The sequence below is a fragment of the Narcine bancroftii genome, chromosome 5 (assembly GCF_036971445.1).
Source record: "Narcine bancroftii isolate sNarBan1 chromosome 5, sNarBan1.hap1, whole genome shotgun sequence".
In the NCBI taxonomy this organism is placed as follows: domain Eukaryota; kingdom Metazoa; phylum Chordata; class Chondrichthyes; order Torpediniformes; family Narcinidae; genus Narcine; species Narcine bancroftii.
Window position 1 is genome coordinate 152,855,075 of NC_091473.1, and position 18,586 is coordinate 152,873,660.

Genomic DNA, 18,586 nt, shown 5'->3' on the forward strand with positions numbered 1-18,586 from the left:
AAAAATGGTGGCAATTCAGCAAATATCAGAAATAATTTGACATCAAATAATGATGCCATGAAGCAAAATAAAATAATGAGAGAGGGGGAAAAAAAGTGGAGTTGCCAAATGATAAAAGAGCAGGTAAGATGTCTCCAGTGGCTCAGAAGCACGAAGAAACAGGAGGGCACTCAGTCCTTTGATACTGTTCTGCCAATCAATCAAATGATGACTGATCTGTATCTTAGACGTAGAAGAGTAGAGCACAGGAAAAGGTACTATTACCCACCATAAAACCATCTATGGTTATCCCTCCATTCCCCGCATTTTCACGTACATGTCTAAATGGCTCTTAAACACTGCAATCAAATCTGCTTCTATCACCTCCTCTGGCAGAATGTTCCAGGCATCTATCACTGAATGCAGTTCTGGTTGCCCAGTTATAGGAAGCACATCAATTAGAAAGGGTTCAGAGGAGATTCACAAAGATGTGGTTGGAACAGAGGGTTTGAGTTATAGGGAGAAGTTGCATAGGCTGGGTCTTTATTCTCTGGAGCCCAGGCGGCAGAGGAGACACCTTATGAAGCTTGATAAAATTAGGAGGGGCAATGGATAAAGTGAATTATCAGTCTTTTATCCAGTGTAGATAATTTTAGGACAAGAGGGGATTTTCCAGGGTGATGATCCAGGGGCAAGGTTGGAGGGGAATCATTAAAGAGGGAACTTTTTCACTCCGAGGGTGGTCCATAATTGAAGTTAGCTGCTAGGGGAAACTGTTGAAGCGGACATAATTTTGTTGTTCAAAAGACATTTGGAATGATATGGTCATGAAAGGTTTAGAAGGATATGAATAAAATGCAGGCAAATAGGACAAGCCCAGAATATCAACTTGTTTGGCATGAATGAGTTGGGCTGAAGGGCCTGTGCTCTATGATTGCGCCATGAAGATGACCGCAGGCTGGAAAGTGGCAGCAAAAATGATGACATTTTCCGTATGTGCAGGAAACAACACTGACAGCCCCGCATTTCACAACTTTCATGTTCTTTGCACTAATGGAACTCGTTTCATGGCTTTTGTTCATTTTCTCTTTCCTCATTAACCATAACTCATTAACTTATTAACTTATTAACTTATTAACCATAACTCATTAACTTATCTGGCAACCTTGGCGTCACCCCATTAGAAATTCTCTCTTTGTTGCCTACTCAACAACTTTAACCTGTTTTCCATTAATTCTGTTTCTTCATCTACAGACGATTCTTGTCCTCAGCATGTTTCCAATATTTTGCTTTTATTTCAGATTTCCAGTGTATGCAGTTTTTAAATTTAATCTACATAGCAAATAACTGGGATAACTGCAAATGAAAGCATATTTAGTAGAATTTTCAAAAGGGAATTTGATAAATGCTTGAAGGGGGTAGAAATTGGGTGTGAACAAACATCATACAGGTATTTGACTAACTGAACATCATTTTTAAAAGCTAGTGTTGGCCCAAATGTCTTATTTTTGTCCTATCATCTTCCAGTTTTGTGGAATTATACTGAACAAATATAGAACCTAATTTATTTTTACCATCTAGTTTTTACCTGATAAAGATGGTAAGCTACTTAAATGTTACTTTCAAATAGGTTGCTTGTTTCTATACCTGGGATCTCTGTTGTTAATAATCAGTTCAAGGTGCTGAGCGGAGGCTGAATCTATCATTGCTCTTTGTTCACTCCCTTTGAAGATGACTTTAAGGGATTTTGGTGCATAAACCATATTCTGTATGAATTCAACATACTTCAGCAAGGCTGCAGCTGCTGCCAAACAGTAGTATCTGTAAAAAGTAATAGAAAAATTGTCAACAAAATCCTCCAATTCCAGCCTTTGTACATTTCAATTTGAATGTACAGCTGCAATGACTTCAGCCTTATTTGGAATATCTCCCTCAAATATCTCCACATTTCTCTTCCTTTCCAAGATCCAATCAACATTTTTAATTACACTTTGAAGAGTCTCCTTATTAATGGTGTTATATTTTGTTTGATTAAATTCTTGAGAAGCACTTGAGGACACTTTCTTTGGCTTGGCTTCGTGGACGAAGATTTATGGAGGGGGCAAAATGTCCACGTTAGCTGCAGGCTCGTTTATGGCTGACAAGCCGATGCGGGACAGGCAGACACAGTTGCAGCGGTTGCAAGGGAAAATTGGTTGGTTGGGGTTGGGTGTTGGGTTTTTCCTCCTTTGTCTTTTGTCAGTGAGGTGGGCTCTGCGGTCTTCTTCAAAGGAGGTTTCTGCCTGCCGAACTGTGAGGCGCCAAGATGCACGGTTTGAGGCGATATCAGCCCACTGGCGGTGGTCAATGTGGGAGGCACCAAGAGATTTCATTAGGCAGTCCTTGTACCTCTTCTTTGGTGCACCTCTGTCACAGTGGCCAGTGGAGAGCTCGCCATATAACACGATCTTGGGAAGGCGATGGTCCTCCATTCTGGAGACGTGACCTACCCAGCGCAGTTGGATCTTCAGCAGCGTGGATTCGATGCTGTCGGCCTCTGCCATCTCGAGTACTTCGATGTTAGGGATGAAGTCGCTCCAATGAATGTTGAGGATGGAGCAGAGACAACGCTGGTGGAAGCGTTCTAGGAGCCGTAGGTGATGCCGGTAGAGGACCCATGATTCGGAGCCGAACAGGAGTGTGGGTATGACAACGGCTCTGTATACGCTTATCTTTGTGAGGTTTTTCAGTTGGTTGTTTTTCCAGACTCTTTTGCGTAGTCTTCCAAAGGCACTATTTGCTTTGGCGAGTCTGTTGTCTATCTCGTTGTCGATCCTTGCATCTGATGAAATGGTGCAGCCGAGATAGGTAAACTGGTTAACCGTTTTGAGTTTTGTGTGCTCGATGGAGATGTGGGGGGACTGGCTGATGGAGGACCTCAGTTTTCTTCAGGCTGACTTCCAGGCCAAACATTTTGGCAGTTTCCGCAAAACAGGACGTCAAGCGCTGAAGAGCTGGCTAGGAATGGGCAACTAAAGTGGTATCGTCTACAAAGAGTAGTTCATGGACAAGTTGCTCTTGTGTCTTGGTGTGAGCTTGCAGGTGCCTCAGATTGAAGAGACTGCCATCCGTGCGGTACCGGATGTAAACAGCGTCTTCATTGTTGAGGTCTTTCATGGCTTGGTTCAGCATCATGCTGAAGAAGATTGAAAAGAGGGTTGGTGCGAGAACGCAGCCTTGCTTCACGCCATTGTTAATGGAGAAGGGCTCAGAGAGCTCATTGCTGTATCTGACCCAACCTTGTTGGTTATCGTGTAGTTGGATAATCATGTTGAGGAACTTTGGGGGGCATCCGATGCGCTCTAGTATTTGCCAAAGCCCTTTCCTGCTCACGGTGTCGAAGGCTTTGGTGAGGTCAACAAAGGTGATGTAGAGTCCTTTTTTTTGTTCTCTGCACTTTTCTTGGAGCTGTCTGAGGGCAAAGACCATGTCAGTAGTTCCTCTGTTTGCGCGAAAGCCGCACTGAGATTCTGGGAGAACATTCTTGGTGACACTAGGTATTATTCGATTTAGGAGAATCCTAGTGAAGATTTTGCCTGCAATGGAGAGCAGCGTGATTCATGTAGTTTGAGCAGTCTGATTTCTCGCCTTTGTTTTTTGTACAGGGTGATGATGATGGCATCACGAAGGTCCTGAGGCGGTTTTCCTTGGTCCCAACAAAGCTTGAAAAACTCATGCAGTTTGACATGCTGAGTTTTGCCGCCAGCCTTCCAGACCTCTGCGGGGATTCCATCCATACCTGCTGCTTTGCCACTTTTCAGTTGTTCAATTGCCTTATATGTCTCTTCCCGGGTGAGGAACTCATCCAGCTCTAGCCTTAGGGGCTGTTGAGGGAGCTGGAGCAGGGCGGAATCTTGGACTGAGCGGTTGGCACTGAAAAGAGATTGGAAGTGTTCTGACCATCGGTTGAGGATGGAGATCTTGTCGCTGAGGAGGACTTTGCCGTCTGAGCTGCGCAGCGGGCTTTGGACGGGGTGAGGGGCCGTACACAGCCTTTAGAGGCTCGTAAAAATCCCTGAAGTCGCCAATGTCCGCGCAGAGCTGGGTTCGCTTTACTGCACTATACATGAATGACAGTTTTTGTTCAAATAGGATGGAGTGCAGGATTTCAGCAGTCAGTTTCCAAGAATCACTATATTGCTGGAGGGATTGTCCTGCAGAGGTGTCTGGTGCAAGAATCACCATATTGCTGGAGGGATTGTCCTGCAGAGGTGTCTGGTGCAAGAATCACCATATTGCTGGAGGGATTGTCCTGCAGAGGTGTCTGGTGCAAGAATCACCATATTGCTGGAGGGATTGTCCTGCAGAGGTGTCTGGTGCAAGAATCACCATATTGCTGGATGAATTGTCCTGCAGAGGTGTCTGGTGTAAGAATCACCATATGGCTGGAGGGATTGTCCTGCAGAGGTGTCTGGTGCAAGAATCACCATATTGCTGGAGGAATTGTCCTGCAGAGGTGTCTGCTGCAAGAATCACCATATTGCTGGAGGGATTGTTCTGCAGAGGTGTCTGGTGCAAGAATCACCATATTGCTGGAGGGATTGTCCTGCAGAGGTGTCTGGTGCAAGAATCACCATATTGCTGGATGAATTGTCCTGCAGAGGTGTCTGGTGTAAGAATCACCATATGGCTGGAGGGATTGTCCTGCAGAGGTGTCTGGTGAAAGAATCACCATATTGCTGGAGGGATTGTCCTGCAGTGGTGTCTGGTGCAAGAATCACCATATTGCTGGAGGGATTGTCCTGCAGTGGTGTCTGGTGCAAGAATCACCATATTGCTGGAGGGATTGTCCTGCTGTGGTGTCTGGTGCAAGAATCACCATATTGCTGGAGGGATTGTCCTGCAGAGGTGTCTGCTGCAAGAATCGCCATATTGCTGGAGGGATTGTCCTGCAGAGGTGTCTGGTGCAAGAATCACCATATTGCTGGAGGGATTGTCCTGCAGAGGTGTCTGGTGCAAGAATCACCATATTGCTGGAGGGATTGCCCTGCAGTGGTGTCTGGTGCAAGAATCACCATATTGCTGGAGGGATTGTCCTGCAGTGGTGTCTGGTGCAAGAATCACCATATTGCTGGAGGGATTTTCCTGCAGTGGTGTCTGGTGCAACAATCACCATATTACTGGAGGGATTGTCCTGCAGAGGTGTCTGGTGCAAGAATCACCATATTGCTGGAGGGATTGTCCTGCAGAGGTGTTTGATGCAAGAATCACCATATTGCTGGAGGGATTGTCCTGCAGTGGTGTCTGGAGCAAGAATCACCATATTGCTGGAGGGATTGTCCTGCAGTGGTGTCTGGTGCAAGAATCACCATATTGCTGGAGGGATTGTCCTGCAGTGGTGTCTGGTGCAAGAATCACCATATTGATGGAGGGATTGTCCTGCAGAGGTGTCTGGTGCAAGAATCACCATATTGCTGGAGGGATTGTCCTGCAGTGGTGTCTTGTGCAAGAATCACCATATTGCTGGAGGGATTGTCCTGCAGTGGTGTCTGGTGCAAGAATCACCATATTGCTGGAGGGATTTTCCTGCAGTGGTGTCTGGTGCAAGAATCACCATATTGCTGGAGGGATTGTCCTGCAGAGATGTCTGGTGCAAGAATCACCATATTGCTGGAGGGATTGTCTTGCAGTGGTGTCTGGTGCAAGAATCACCATATTGCTGGAGGGATTGTCCTGTAGAGGTGTCTGGTGCAAGAATCACCATATTGCTGGAGGGATTTTCCTGCAGTGGTGTCTGGTGCAACAATCACCATATTGCTGGAGGGATTGTCCTGCAGTGGTGTCTGGTGCAAGAATCACCATATTGCTGGAGGAATTGTCCTGCAGTGGTGTCTGGTGCAAGAATCACCATATTGCTGGAGGGATTGTCCTGCAGTGGTGTCTGGTGCAAGAATCACCATATTGCTGGGGATTGTCCTGCGGTGGTGTCTGGTGCAAGAATCACCATATTGCTGGAGGGATTGTCCTGCAGAAGTGTCTGGTGCAAGAATCACCATATTGCTGGAGGGACTGTCCTGCAGTGGTGTCTGGTGCAAGAATCACCATATTGCTGGAGGGATTGTCCTGCAGAGGTGGCTGGTGCAAGAATCACCATATTGCTGGAGGGATTGTCCTGCAGGGGTGTCTGGTGCAAGAATCACCATATTGCTGGAGGGATTGTCCTGCAGAGGAGTCTGGTGCAAGAATCACCATATTGCTGGAGGGATGTCCTGCTGAGGTGTCTGGTGCAAGAATCACCATATTGCTGGAGGGATTGTCCTGCAGTGGTGTCTGGTGCAAGAATCACCATATTGCTGGAGGGATTGTCCTGCAGTGGTGTCTGGTGGAAGAATCACCATATTGCTGGAGGGATTGACCTGCAGTGGTGTCTGGTGTCAGAATCAACATATTGCTGGAGGGATTGTCCTGCAGTGGTGTCTGGTGCAAGAATCACCATATTGCTGGAGGGATTGTCCTGCAGAGGTGTCTGATGCAAGAATCACCATATTGCTGGAGGGATTGTCCTGCAGAGGTGTCTGGTGCAAGAATCACCATATTGCTGGAGGGATTGTCCTGCAGAGGTGTCTGGTGCAAGAATCACCATATTGCTAGAGGGATTGTCCTGCAGTGGTGTCTGGTGCAAGAATCACCATATTGCTGGAGGGATTGTCCTGTAGTGGTGTCTCGTGCAAGAATCACCATATTGCTGGAGGGATTGTCCTGCAGAGGTGTCTGCTGCAAGAATCACCATATTGCTGGAGGGATTGTCCAGCAGAGGTGTCTGGTGCAAGAATCACCATATTGCTGGAGGGATTGTCCTGCAGAGGTGTCTGGTGCAAGAATCACCATATTGCTGGAGGGATTGTCCTGCAGTGGTGTCTGGTGCAAGAATCACCATATTGCTGGAGGGATTGTCCTGCAGAGGTGTCTGGTGCAAGAATCACCATATTGCTGGAGGGATTTTCCTGCAGTGGTGTCTGGTGCAACAATCACCATATTACTGGAGGGATTGTCCTGCAGAGGTGTCTGGTGCAAGAATCACCATATTGCTGGAGGGATTGTCCTGCAGAGGTGTCTGATGCAAGAATCACCATATTGCTGGAGGGATTGTCCTGCAGTGGTGTCTGGAGCAAGAATCACCATATTGCTGGAGGGATTGTCCTGCAGAGGTGTCTGGTGCAAGAATCACCATATTGCTGGAGGGATTGTCCTGCAGTGGTGTCTGGTGCAAGAATCACCATATTGCTGGAGGGATTGTCCTGCAGTGGTGTCTGGTGCAACAATCACCATATTGCTGGAGGGATTTTCCTGCAGTGGTGTCTGGTGCAAGAATCACCATATTGCTGGAGGGATTGTCCTGCAGTGGTGTCTGGTGCAAGAATCACCATATTGCTGGGGATTGTCCTGCGGTGGTGTCTGGTGCAAGAATCACCATATTGCTGGAGGGATTGTCCTGCTGAGGTGTCTGGTGCAAGAATCACCATATTGCTGGAGGGATTGTCCTGCAGTGGTGTCTGGTGCAAGAATCACCATATTGCTGGAGGGATTGTCCTGCAGAGGTGTCTGGTGCAAGAATCACCATATTGCTGGAGAGATTGACCTGCAGAGGTGTCTGGTGCAAGAATCACCATATTGCTGGAGGGATTGTCCTGCAGAGGAGTCTGGTGCAAGAATCACCATATTGCTGGAGGGATTGTCCTGCTGAGGTGTCTGGTGCAAGAATCACCATATTGCTGGAGGGTTTGTCCTGCAGTGGTGTCTGGTGCAAGATTCACCATATTGCTGGATGTATTGTCCTGCAGAGGTGTCTGGTGTAAGAATCACCATATGGCTGGAGGGATTGTCCTGCAGTGGTGTCTGGTGCAAGAATCACCATATTGCTGGAGGGATTGTCCTGCAGTGGTGTCTGGTGCAAGAATCACCATATTGCTGGAGGGATTGTCCTGCTGTGGTGTCTGGTGCAAGAATCACCATATTGCTGGAGGGATTGTCCTGCAGAGGTGTCTGCTGCAAGAATCACCATATTGCTGGAGGGATTGTCCTGCAGAGGTGTCTGCTGCAAGAATCACCATATTGCTGGAGGGATTGTCCTGCAGAGGTGTCTGGTGCAAGAATCACCATATTGCTGGAGGGATTGTCCTGCAGTGGTGTCTGGTGCAAGAATCACCATATTGCTGGAGGGATTGTCCTGCAGTGGTGTCTGGTGCAAGAATCACCATATTGCTGGAGGGATTTTCCTGCAGTGGTGTCGGGTGCAACAATCACCATATTACTGGAGGGATTGTCCTGCAGAGGTGTCTGGTGCAAGAATCACCATATTGCTGGAGGGATTGTCCTGCAGAGGTGTCTGATGCAAGAATCACCATATTGCTGGAGGGATTGTCCTGCAGTGGTGTCTGGAGCAAGAATCACCATATTGCTGGAGGGATTGTCCTGCAGTGGTGTCTGGTGCAAGAATCACCATATTGCTGGAGGGATTGTCCTGCAGTGGTGTCTGGTGCAAGAATCACCATATTGCTGGAGGGATTGTCCTGCAGTGGTGTCTGGTGCAAGAATCACCATATTGCTGGAGGGATTGTCCTGCAGAGGTGTCTGATGCAAGAATCACCATATTGCTGGAGGGATTGTCGTGCAGTGGTGTCTGGTGCAAGAATCACCATATTGCTGGAGGGATTGTCCTGCAGTGGTGTCTGGTGCAAGAATCACCATATTGCTGGAGGGATTGTCCTGCAGTGGTGTCTGGTGCAAGAATCACCATATTGCTGGAGGGATTGTCCTGCAGTGGTGTCTGGTGCAAGAATCACCATATTGCTGGAGGGATTGTCCTGCAGTGGTGTCTTGTGCAAGAATCACCATATTGTTGGAGGGATTGTCCTGCAGTGGTGTCTGGTGCAAGAATCACCATATTGCTGGAGGGATTTTCCTGCAGTGGTGTCTGGTGCAAGAATCACCATATTGCTGGAGGGATTGTCCTGCAGAGGTGTCTGGTGCAAGAATCACCATATTGCTGGAGGGATTGTCTTGCAGTGGTGTCTGGTGCAAGAATCACCATATTGCTGGAGGGATTGTCCTGCAGAGGTGTCTGGTGCAAGAATCACCATATTGCTGGAGGGATTGTCCTGCAGTGGTGTCTGGTGCAAGAATCACCATATTGCTGGAGGGATTATCCTGCAGAGGTGTCTGGTGCAAGAATCACCATATTGCTGGAGGGATTGTCCTGCAGTGGTGTCTGGTGCAAGAATCACCATATTGCTGGAGGGATTGTCCTGCAGTGGTGTCTGGTGCAAGAATCAACATATTGCTGGAGGGATTGTCCTGCAGAGGTGTCTGATGCAAGAATCACCATATTGGTGCAGGGATTGTCCTGCAGTGGTGTCTGGAGCAAGAATCACCATATTGCTGGGGATTGTCCTGCGGTGGTGTCTGGTGCAAGAATCACCATATTGCTGGAGGGATTGTCCTGCAGAGGTGTCTGGTGCAAGAATCACCATATTGCTGGAGGGATTGTCCTGCAGTGGTGTCTGGTGGAATAATCACCATATTGCTGGAGGGATTGTGCTGCAGAGGTGTCTGGTGCAAGAATCACCATATTGCTGGAGAGATTGTCCTGCAGAGGTGTCTGGTGCAAGAATCACCATATTGCTGTAGGGATTGTCCTGCAGAGGAGTCTGGTGCAAGAATCACCATATTGCTGGAGGGATTGTCCTGCTGAGGTGTCTGGTGCAAGAATCACCATATTGCTGGAGGGTTTGTCCTGCAGTGGTGTCTGGTGCAAGAATCACCATATTGCTGGAGGGATTGTCCTGCAGTGGTGTCTGGTGCAAGAATCACCATATTGCTGGAGGGATTGTCCTGCAGTGGTGTCTGGTGCAAGAATCACCATATTGCTGGAGGGATTGTCCGGCAGAGGTGTCTGGTGCAAGAATCACCATATTGCTGGAGGGATTGTCCTGCAGAGGTGTCTGGTGCAAGAATCACCATATTGCTGGAGGGATTGTCCTGCAGAGGTGTCTGGTGAAAGAATCACCATATTGCTGGAGGGATTGTCCTGCAGTGGTGTCTGGTGCAAGAATCGCCATATTGCTGGAGGGATTGTCCTGCAGTGGTGTCTGGTGCAAGAATCACCATATTGCTGGAGGGATTGTCCTGCAGTGGTGTCTGGTGCAAGAATCACCATATTGCTGGAGGGATTGTCCTGCAGTGGTGTCTGGTGCAAGAATCACCATATTGCTGGAGGGATTGTCCTGCAGAGGTGTCTGATGCAAGAATCACCATATTGCTGGAGGGATTGTCCTGCAGTGGTGTCTGGAGCAAGAATCACCATATTGCTGGGGATTGTCCTGCGGTGGTGTCTGGTGCAAGAATCACCATATTGCTGGAGGGATTGTCCTGCAGAGGTGTCTGGTGCAAGAATCACCATATTGCTGGAGGGATTGTCCTGCAGTGGTGTCTGGTGCAATAATCACCATATTGCTGGAGGGATTGTGCTGCAGAGGTGTCTGGTGCAAGAATCACCATATTGCTGGAGAGATTGTCCTGCAGAGGTGTCTGGTGCAAGAATCACCATATTGCTGTAGGGATTGTCCTGCAGAGGTGTCTGGTGCAAGAATCACCATATTGCTGGAGGGTTTGTCCTGCAGTGGTGTCTGGTGCAAGAATCACCATATTGCTGGAGGGATTGCCCTGCAGTGGTGTCTGGTGCAAGAATCACGATATTGCTGGAGGGATTGTCCTGCAGTGGTGTCTGGTGCAAGAATCACCATATTGCGGGAGGGATTGTCTGGCAGAGGTGTCTGGTGCAAGAATCACCATATTGCTGGAGGGATTGTCCTGCAGAGGTGTCTGGTGCAAGAATCACCATATTGCTGGAGGGATTGTCCTGCAGAGGTGTCTGGTGAAAGAATCGCCATATTGCTGGAGGGATTGTCCTGCAGTGGTGTCTGGTGCAAGAATCGCCATATTGCTGGAGGGATTGTCCTGCAGTGGTGTCTGGTGCAAGAATCACCATATTGCTGGAGGGATTGTCCTGCAGTGGTGTCTGGTGCAAGAATCACCATATTGCTGGAGGGATTGTCCTGCAGTGGTGTCTGGTGCAAGAATCACCATATTGCTGGAGGGATTGTCCTGCAGAGGTGTCTGGTGCAAGAATCACCATATTGCTGGAGGGATTGTCCTGCAGTGGTGTCTGGTGCAAGAATCACCATATTGCTGGAGGGATTGTCCTGCAGTGGTGTCTGGTGCAAGAATCACCATATTGCTGGAGGGATTGTCCTGCAGTGGTGTCTGGTGCAAGAATCACCATATTGCTGGAGGGATTGACCTGCTGTGGTGTCTGGTGCAAGAATCACCATATTGCTGGAGGGATTGTCCTGCAGAGGTGTCTGGTGCAAGAATCACCATATTGCTGGAGGGATTGTCCTGCAGTGGTTTCTGGTGCAAGAATCACCATATTGCTGGAGGGATTGTCCTGCAGTGGTGTCTGGTGCAAGAATCACCATATTGCTGGAGGGATTGTCCTGCAGTGGTGTCTGGTGCAAGAATCACCATATTGCTGGAGGGATTGTCCTGCAGAGGTGTCTGGTGCAAGAATCACCATATTGCTGGAGGGATTGTCCTGCAGTGGTGTCTGGTGCAAGAATCACCATATTGCTGGAGGGATTGTCCTGCAGTGGTGTCTGGTGCAAGAATCACCATATTGCTGGAGGGATTGTCCTGCAGTGGTGTCTGGTGCAAGAATCACCATATTGCTGGAGGGATTGTCCGGCAGAGGTGTCTGGTGCAAGAATCACCATATTGCTGGAGGGATTGTCCTGCAGAGGTGTCTGGTGCAAGAATCACCATATTGCTGGAGGGATTGTCCTGCAGTGGTGTCTGGTGCAAGAATCACCATATTGCTGGAAGGATTGTCCTGCAGTGGTGTCTGGTGCAAGAATCACCATATTGCTGGAGGGATTGTCCTGCAGTGGTGTCTGGTGCAAGAATCACCATATTGCTGGAGGGATTGTCCTGCAGTGGTGTCTGGTGCAAGAATCACCATATTGCTGGAGGGATTGTCCTGCAGTGGTGTCTGGTGCAAGAATCAACATATTGCTGGAGGAATTGTCCTGCAGTGGTGTCTGGTGCAAGAATCACCATATTGCTGGAGGGATTGTCCTGCAGAGGTGTCTGGTGCAAGAATCACCATATTGCTGGAGGGATTGTCCTGCAGAGGTGTCTGGTGCAAGAATCACCATATTGCTGGAGGGATTGTCCTGCAGTGGTGTCTGGTGCAAGAATCACCATATTGCTGGAGGGATTGTCCTGCAGTGGTGTCTGGTGCAAGAATCACCATATTGCTGGAGGGATTGTCCTGCAGTGGTGTCGGGTGCAAGAATCACCATATTGCTGGAGGGATTTTCCTGCAGTGGTGTCTGGTGCAAGAATCACCATATTGCTGGAGGGATTGTCCTGCAGAGGTGTCTGGTGCAAGAATCACCATATTGCTGGAGGGATTGTCCTGCAGTGGTGTCTGGTGCAAGAATCACCATATTGCTGGGGATTGTCCTGCGGTGGTGTCTGGTGCAAGAATCACCATATTGCTGGAGGGATTGTCCTGCAGAGGTGTCTGGTGCAAGAATCACCATATTGCTGGAGGGATTGTCCTGCAGTGGTGTCTGGTGCAAGAATCACCATATTGCTGGAGGGATTGTCCTGCAGAGGTCTCTGGTACAAGAATCACCATATTGCTGGAGGGATTGTCCTGCAGAGGTGTCTGGTGTAAGAATCACCATATTGCTGGAGGGATTGTCCTGCAGAGGTGTCTGGTGCAAGAATCACCATATTGCTGGAGGGATTGTCCTGCAGTGGTGTCTGGTGCAAGAATCACCATATTGCTGGAGGGATTGTCCTGCAGTGGTGTCTGGTGCAAGAATCACCATATTGCTGGAGGGATTGTCCTGCAGTGGTGTCTGGTGCAAGAATCAACATATTGCTGGAGGGATTGTCCTGCAGTGGTGTCTGGTGCAAGAATCACCATATTGCTGGAGGGATTGTCCTGCAGAGGTGTCTGGTGCAAGAATCACCATATTGCTGGAGGGATTGTCCTGCAGAGGTGTCTGCTGCAAGAATCACCATATTGCTGGAGGGATTGTCCTGCAGTGGTGTCTGGTGCAAGAATCACCATATTGCTGGAGGGATTGTCCTGCAGTGGTGTCTGGTGCAAGAATCACCATATTGCTGGAGGGATTATCCTGCAGTGGTGTCTGGTGCAAGAATCACCATATTGCTGGAGGGATTGTCCTGCAGTGGTGTCTGGTGCAAGAATCACCATATTGCTGGAGGGATTGTCCTGTAGTGGTGTCTGGTGCAAGAATCGCCATATTGCTGGAGGGATTGTCCTGCAGAGGTGTCTGCTGCAAGAATCACCATATTGCTGGAGGGATTGTCCTGCAGAGGTGACTGGTGCAAGAATCACCATATTGCTGGAGGGATTGTCCTGCAGTGGTGTCTTGTGCAAGAATCACCATATTGCTGGAGGGATTGTCCTGCAGTGGTGTCTGGTGCAAGAATCACCATATTGCTGGAGGGATTTTCCTGCAGTGGTGTCTGGTGCAAGAATCACCATATTGCTGGAGGGATTATCCTGCAGTGGTGTCTGGTGCAAGAATCACCATATTGCTGGAGGGATTGTCCTGCAGTGGTGTCTGGTGCAAGAATCACCATATTGCTGGAGGGATTGTCCTGTAGTGGTGTCTGGTGCAAGAATCGCCATATTGCTGGAGGGATTGTCCTGCAGAGGTGTCTGCTGCAAGAATCACCATATTGCTGGAGGGATTGTCCTGCAGAGGTGTCTGGTGCAAGAATCACCATATTGCTGGAGGGATTGTCCTGCAGTGGTGTCTTGTGCAAGAATCACCATATTGCTGGAGGGATTGTCCTGCAGTGGTGTCTGGTGCAAGAATCACCATATTGCTGGAGGGATTTTCCTGCAGTGGTGTCTGGTGCAAGAATCACCATATTGCTGGAGGGATTGTCCTGCAGAGGTGTCTGGTGCAAGAATCACCATATTGCTGGAGGGATTGTCCTGCAGTGGTGTCTGGTGCAAGAATCAACATATTGCTGGAGGGATTGTCCTGCAGTGGTGTCTGGTGCAAGAATCACCATATTGCTGGAGGGATTGTCCTGCAGAGGTGTCTGGTGCAAGAATCACCATATTGCTGGAGGGATTGTCCTGCAGAGGTGTCTGCTGCAAGAACCACCATATTGCTGGAGGGATTGTCCTGCAGTGGTGTCTGGTGCAAGAATCACCATATTGCTGGAGGGATTGTCCTGCAGTGGTGTCTGGTGCAAGAATCACCATATTGCTGGAGGGATTATCCTGCAGTGGTGTCTGGTGCAAGAATCACCATATTGCTGGAGGGATTGTCCTGCAGTGGTGTCTGGTGCAAGAATCACCATATTGCTGGAGGGATTGTCCTGCAGAGGTGTCTGCTGCAAGAATCACCATATTGCTGGAGGGATTGTCCTGCAGAGGTGTCTGGTGCAAGAATCACCATATTGCTGGAGGGATTGTCCTGCAGTGGTGTCTTGTGCAAGAATCACCATATTGCTGGAGGGATTGTCCTGCAGTGGTGTCTGGTGCAAGAATCACCATATTGCTGGAGGGATTTTCCTGCAGTGGTGTCTGGTGCAAGAATCACCATATTGCTGGAGGGATTATCCTGCAGTGGTGTCTGGTGCAAGAATCACCATATTGCTGGAGGGATTGTCCTGCAGTGGTGTCTGGTGCAAGAATCACCATATTGCTGGAGGGATTGTCCTGTAGTGGTGTCTGGTGCAAGAATCGCCATATTGCTGGAGGGATTGTCCTGCAGAGGTGTCTGCTGCAAGAATCACCATATTGCTGGAGGGATTGTCCTGCAGAGGTGTCTGGTGCAAGAATCACCATATTGCTGGAGGGATTGTCCTGCAGTGGTGTCTTGTGCAAAAATCACCATATTGCTGGAGGGATTGTCCTGCAGTGGTGTCTGGTGCAAGAATCACCATATTGCTGGAGGGATTGTCCTGCAGTGGTGTCTGGTGCAAGAATCACCACATTGCTGGAGGGATAGTCCTGTAGAGGTGTCTGGTGCAAGAATCACCATATTGCTGGAGGGATTGTCCTGCAGAGGTGTCTGGTGCAAGAATCACCATATTGCTGGAGGGATTGTCCTGCAGTGGTGTCTGGTGCAAGAATCACCATATTGCTGGAGGGATTGTCCTGCAGAGGTGTCTGGTGCAAGAATCACCATATTGCTGGAGGGATTGTCCTGCAGTGGTGTCTGGTGCAAGAATCACCATATTGCTGGGGATTGTCCTGCGGTGGTGTCTGGTGCAAGAATCACCATATTGCTGGAGGGATTGTCCTGCAGAGGTGTCTGGTGCAAGAATCACCATATTGCTGGAGGGATTGTCCTGCAGTGGTGTCTGGTGCAAGAATCACCATATTGCTGGAGGGATTGTCCTGCAGAGGTGTCTGGTGCAAGAATCACCATATTGCTGGAGGGATTGTCCTGCAGAGGTGTCTGGTGTAAGAATCACCATATTGCTGGAGGGATTGTCCTGCAGAGGTGTCTGGTGCAAGAATCACCATATTGCTGGAGGGATTGTCCTGCTGAGGTGTCTGGTGCAAGAATCACCATATTGCTGGAGGGATTGTCCTGCAGTGGTGTCTGGTGCAAGAATCACCATATTGCTGGAGGGATTGTCCTGCAGTGGTGTCTTGTGCAAGAATCACCATATTGCTGGAGGGATTGTCCTGCAGTGGTGTCTGGTGCAAGAATCACCATATTGCTGGAGGGATTTTCCTGCAGTGGTGTCTGGTGCAAGAATCACCATATTGCTGGAGGGATTATCCTGCAGTGGTGTCTGGTGCAAGAATCACCATATTGCTGGAGGGATTGTCCTGCAGTGGTGTCTGGTGCAAGAATCACCATATTGCTGGAGGGATTGTCCTGTAGTGGTGTCTGGTGCAAGAATCACCATATTGCTGGAGGGATTGTCCTGCAGTGGTGTCGGGTGCAAGAATCACCATATTGCTGGAGGGATTTTCCTGCAGTGGTGTCTGGTGCAAGAATCACCATATTGCTGGAGGGATTGTCCTGCAGAGGTGTCTGGTGCAAGAATCACCATATTGCTGGAGGGATTGTCCTGCAGTGGTGTCTGGTGCAAGAATCACCATATTGCTGGGGATTGTCCTGCGGTGGTGTCTGGTGCAAGAATCACCATATTGCTGGAGGGATTGTCCTGCAGAGGAGTCTGGTGCAAGAATCACCATATTGCTGGAGGGATTGTCCTGCAGTGGTGTCTGGTGCAAGAATCACCATATTGCTGGAGGGATTGTCCTGCAGAGGTGTCTGGTGCAAGAATCACCATATTGCTGGAGGGATTGTCCTGCAGAGGTGTCTGGTGTAAGAATCACACTATTGCTGGAGGGATTGTCCTGCAGAGGTGTCTGGTGCAAGAATCACCATATTGCTGGAGGGATTGTCCTGCAGTGGTGTCTGGTGCAAGAATCACCATATTGCTGGAGGGATTGTCCTGCGGTGGTGTCTGGTGCAAGAATCACCATATTGCTGGAGGGATTGTCCTGCAGTGGTGTCTGGTGCAAGAATCAACATATTGCTGGAGGGATTGTCCTGCAGTGGTGTCTGGTGCAAGAATCACCATATTGCTGGAGGGATTGTCCTGCAGAGGTGTCTGGTGCAAAAATCACCATATTGCTGGAGGGATTGTCCTGCAGAGGTGTCTGCTGCATGAATCACCATATTGCTGGAGGGATTGTCCTGCAGTGGTGTCTGGTGCAAGAATCACCATATTGCTGGAGGGATTGTCCTGCAGAGGTGTCTGGTGCAAGAATCACCATATTGCTGGAGGGATTGTCCTGCAGTGGTGTCTGGTGCAAGAATCACCATATTGCTGGAGGGATTGTCCTGCAGTGGTGTCTGGTGCAAGAATCACCATTTTGCTGGAGGGATTGTCCTGCCGTGGTGTCTGGTGCAAGAATCACCATATTGCTGGAGGGATTGTCCTGCAGTGGTGTCTGGTGCTGTACACATCAGTACTGGGGAAACTCAGCAGGTCATGCAGCATCCATAAGACAATTGACCATTTGGGCCTGAGCCCTTCGTCACGTGCGATGAAAATCAGACAGCGGGGAGGGCAGGAAGGGTGAGGAACACAGGCTAATAGGTAAGAGATTGTGTCCTTGAATGAGCTGAAATGTCCTTGGGAAGCAGGTAGAAAGACAGAAAATTCTGATAACAGTCAGATCATCAGACAGGACCTGCAACCTTCGTTTCTGTTTCGCTCTCCAATGACGCTGCCTGATTTCTGTGCACATCCATCACATTCAGGCTTCATTTATATGCCCAGAATCCAGTTTTTGGCCTTTTGAATCAGTAAAGTACTAGTTTTGAAGTAATAAAGATAATTCAGAAAGAGTGATGTACCATCTCCATCAAAAACTTTTATATAAACCATCCAACTCAACAACACTATGCATTGATACAGCACATTCGAGGAAGAATAACATTTCCCCAAGATGGTCACAGAAACACTAGCAACAAAATGTCAACAAATCAGGGGAGTCATTAAGTGATCAAAAGCTTGAGCAAGGGCTTTATAGCAGAAACAAGAACGAGAGTTGGAGTGAGAATGCGAGAAAGCACCGGAAAGTTAAGTGCCTGTTCGTTAGTTAGTTGCTAATGTGGCAAATAAAAGGAAGGGAAGCTCAAGTAGAACAACCAATGTGTTCAGTGAGATTGTTAAAGTGGCCAAAATAAGAGGCTTCGACTCCAGAGGCTTCAGCAAGCAGAAACAGAGGAAGCAGTGCAGGGTCAGCGGCCTTCTAGGAAAAAGGAACAGGTAAGAGCAGGTGAGTTCAGGTAAGGTCTTTACCTATTGGAAAGTCTGGGCAGTGGTATGAAGGATGTGGGAAATCTGGGACAACACAAGTGTCCTCGATGTCCACACCTGAGAGAAGTACATCTAGCTGCAGCTCCACACAGACTGAGTTAAGGAACTGAAGCTGGATGACCTCTGGATCATTCAGGAGGCAGAGGGAGTGATAGTCAAGAGCTATAGGGAGGCAGTCACACATAGGAGGTAGGAAACAGGTAGCTGGGTGAGTCAGGAGAGGGAAAAGGAACAGTCAATCAGTGCAGGGTCCCCTGTGGTTGTTCCTCTCAATAACAAGTATACCTTTTTGGGTGGGGATGGGACCTAGCAGAGAAAAGCCAGAGCAGCCAAATCTTTGGCACAGAGCCTGGCTCTGGGGTTCAGAAGTGAAAGAAAGACAGCAAAAGAACAGTATTGATGGGGGATTACAGGAACCCATAAATCTTTTCTCCATATGTTTATTTTGAATTTGCTATGTCATTTGTGTGTGGGATGTACTGTGTGTCTGTGTGTGTGCACCATGGTCTGGAGATAAGCTTTATCATTGGGTTGTATATGTATATGTACAATGAGATGACAATAAACTTAAACTTGGATTTATTGGTGAGGAGAATAGACAGAAAATTCTGTGGAATAGATAGAGAATCTTGAATGATAAGTGACCTCACAGGTA

The 18,586-nt window shown here is 48.6% G+C and overlaps 1 protein-coding gene across 1 annotated transcript in view; it reads right to left on the bottom strand.

Annotated features, from left to right (window-relative positions):
• The window catches only part of msh4 (mutS homolog 4), a 230,093-nt gene that overhangs the window by 145,315 nt on the left and 66,192 nt on the right, over nucleotides 1–18,586 (bottom strand). The window contains exon 7 of the mRNA XM_069942394.1: nucleotides 1,627–1,800. Coding sequence (XP_069798495.1) covers nucleotides 1,627–1,800 — 174 coding nt within the window. The remainder of the gene's footprint in view (nucleotides 1–1,626; nucleotides 1,801–18,586) is intronic.